The sequence below is a fragment of the Merops nubicus genome, unplaced genomic scaffold (assembly GCF_000691845.1).
Source record: "Merops nubicus isolate BGI_N331 unplaced genomic scaffold, ASM69184v1 scaffold25232, whole genome shotgun sequence".
Taxonomy (NCBI): Eukaryota; Metazoa; Chordata; class Aves; order Coraciiformes; family Meropidae; genus Merops; species Merops nubicus.
Genome location: NW_008593210.1, coordinates 9,210 through 11,920, shown reverse-complemented (window position 1 = coordinate 11,920; position 2,711 = coordinate 9,210). Strand labels below are relative to the sequence as shown.

General features: G+C 63.5%; 1 protein-coding gene across 1 annotated transcript in view; it reads right to left on the bottom strand.

The window, feature by feature from the left end:
• Positions 1–358: 358 nt before the first annotated feature.
• Positions 359–2,711, bottom strand: part of CRTAC1 (cartilage acidic protein 1) — a gene marked incomplete at both ends in the record, with an annotated part of 7,767 nt that continues 5,414 nt past the window's right edge. Inside the window, 5 exons of the mRNA XM_008935396.1 lie at positions 359–401; positions 534–679; positions 1,160–1,328; positions 1,410–1,510; positions 2,007–2,089. Coding sequence (XP_008933644.1) covers positions 359–401; positions 534–679; positions 1,160–1,328; positions 1,410–1,510; positions 2,007–2,089 — 542 coding nt within the window. The remainder of the gene's footprint in view (positions 402–533; positions 680–1,159; positions 1,329–1,409; positions 1,511–2,006; positions 2,090–2,711) is intronic.

The following is a 2,711-nucleotide window of genomic DNA, read 5'->3' as shown; positions in this document are numbered from 1 at the left end:
AGCAGCCGTGCACAAGCCATGCTTCTAATCCAGGAGGCTCATATACGGCCACCCTGTGGCATCCCTGTTGCCCCTCCGCTGCTTGTGGCCCAAGTGCAATGCCTGCCACATGCCAGCCGTGCCTCCTGCCCCGGCACAGCACCCTCACCCCTCCCTGTCATACCACAGTCCCCCTCTAGACCCATGCTGCTGTCCTTGCTCCCAGGACACATGTGAGCCAGGGAGCTGTGCCCCACGCAGCAGCCCTGCCTACATGCCCACCTGCCTCCCCAGCTGCCACCTCCCCATAGCAGGGTGCTGCCCTTGTGCCCACGCTGCAGCATCGTGAGTGTGGGCTGTGCCCCCAGCAGCCACTTACCTACACAGCGTCCGTTCTCGTGCTGGGAGAATCCCTGCCCACACTGCATTTGGGGAGAAGCAGAGACCGCTGGGGTGGGGAGGAATCAGCCCTGGGCAGCCACGGAGCCAGCAGAACCCAGCCCCTCGTTCCTGCCCCCAAGGCCCCCCACCCTGCACCCACACATGGCTCACACCTCCAGGCGGGCAGGCACGAGTGGCTTCTTTACATCCAGGGGGTAGGGGACTTCTAAGACAGAGTTGGTCTCACTGCTGGCCACAGGTCGTACCACTACACGGCCATCTGGCCAGGTCACCTCCAGGCTGCTGGCTTTGTAGTGCCCTGTAGGCGGGCAGCCCATCAGAGGGAGGGGTCTCCAGGGCAGGCAGGGGCTGAAAGGAGGCCAGGGGGGTGGTAGGAATGGAGGGGCAAAGCCTTCACTTGCTCCCTGAGCCAGACCCCAGGTGCCTGTGCCATGCACAGGGATGTAGCCTGAGGGGTGCACATGGAGATGACAGAGCTCGTCAATAGGCAAGGCCACCCTTGCAGGCTTGGCTGCCAGCTGTGCTGAGCCAGGGGAGGGTTAATGGGCAGGGAAGGCCCCGGTGCCTGGGCAAAGCAGCAGGCTGGGGGTGGCACATGGGGCAGCTGCCCCTTGCAGCAGGGCTGCAGTGGCTGGGGGCGCTAGAGCCCGCCGTGCCCAGGGCACTAGGAACGGATGACTACCGTGCTGCAGGGCACCGGGGCAGCAGAGATGACCGCTGCCCGGAGCGGCGCTGGGGACGGTTAGGGGTGGAAGCAGCCCCTCGCCCCCCGGCTCACCCAGCCCGAAGTGCGCCACAGGTTCCATTTCGCAGAGGTACCCCGACCCGCCGTCGATGATGCGCAGGTGGGCCCCGCTGCGCCGCGTGAACAGCACCACTTTGGCCCCCCGCGCAAACGCCCCGAAGCGGGTGCGGGGGATGACGCGCAGCCAGTTGTTGTCGGTGCCCTGTGAGGGAGGAGGAAGAGGGCGAGCTGAGCAGAGAGAGGTGGAAGGGAAGGGGACAACGCAAGGTACCGCTCCACTCACCTGGGTGCCCTTAAAGATGGAGATCGGCTGTGCCATGGACTCGCCATGGGACAGGATGAGGTCCAGCATCCCATCGCCATCAAAATCTGTCACTGCACCCCCTGCAAGGACAGGATCATGTCGTGCCTGGGGCCTGGCCCCTTTTCTCCCAGCACTACACCCTGCTGCTGGTGTGGGCTCCCACAGGTGGTAATAAAACTCCCAGCTATGCAGGTGCAACACAGAAGATGGTGATCCCAGTGCAGGAGTAAAGGTCCCTGTATGGGTGGCACTCTGCAAGAGTGTAGGTCAGCTCCTGGGACAGGGAGTACCTGGGAAGCTATGGGACACAGGTGATTGCCTGGCTCCCTCCCAAATGCAGAGTTTGGTTTTGAACAGTGGGCACCCAGGAAAGAGCCACCCAAGAGTGGAGCCCTGGGAAACAACTGGAGATGGCACCATTAATCTGAGCATGCGTAGAGGCTGCTCCTGGATACCGGAGGGGAGCGGGCAGGTGACTCAGGCAGGCATGCATCATCCCCAGGCATAGAGGGTGCCAAGCAGTGTTGTGGCATAGCCCTGGCATGGGCCCCCACTTCCAAGGCCAGGGGGACCCACCCGTGCCCCGTCCCTCAGGCTCCAGTGCATCCCCTGGATTCAGCTCTTCCACGATGGGGTCCGAGTGTTCCCTGCGGATGAGCCTGCCGAGCAAAGACAGCGTGTTAGTGCCAGCCCCTGAAGTCCCCAGCACCTTCCCGGGAAGTGCCTGTCCCCTCCTGCAGCACCACAGAAGAGAGGTGACACCCCCGGTGGCTCTGCAGAGTGGATGGGGGATGGGACTGCCCCCTGCCCGTGAGCACCTCATGTCCCTGCTCCATGCAGGGGTGACAGGGATGTCGTGAATGTCTGGCTCTCATGTGTTTGAACAGTGGAGCAGCAATGCCATCTCCAAACACTGCTACACCCCTTTGGGAGAGGAGACTACCCCAGAAGGGCTCCCTCCCACGCCACTGCCCTCCACCCACCCGTGGGTGCCAGCACCAGGTGGACAGCCATCCTCCTCTGCCAGGCGAGGTGGTGCCACACAGGGGTAATGAGGAATTGACCCCCACAATTAACAGGAGCCACGATCGAGCTTCCACACGTCTGCTCCTCAGCGGTGCCAGGGACCCCGGGGGGCTGCTGCAGGCACGATTGCAGCGGCTGGTAATCACACCGGGAAGGGCTCAGGCACGGCACCTTTTATTAGTCGAGCCAGAGCAGTGGCACTGCTGGAGAGGAGCCCCGTGAGCCTGGCCGTGCTGCGAGGACTGCTCAGCCCCC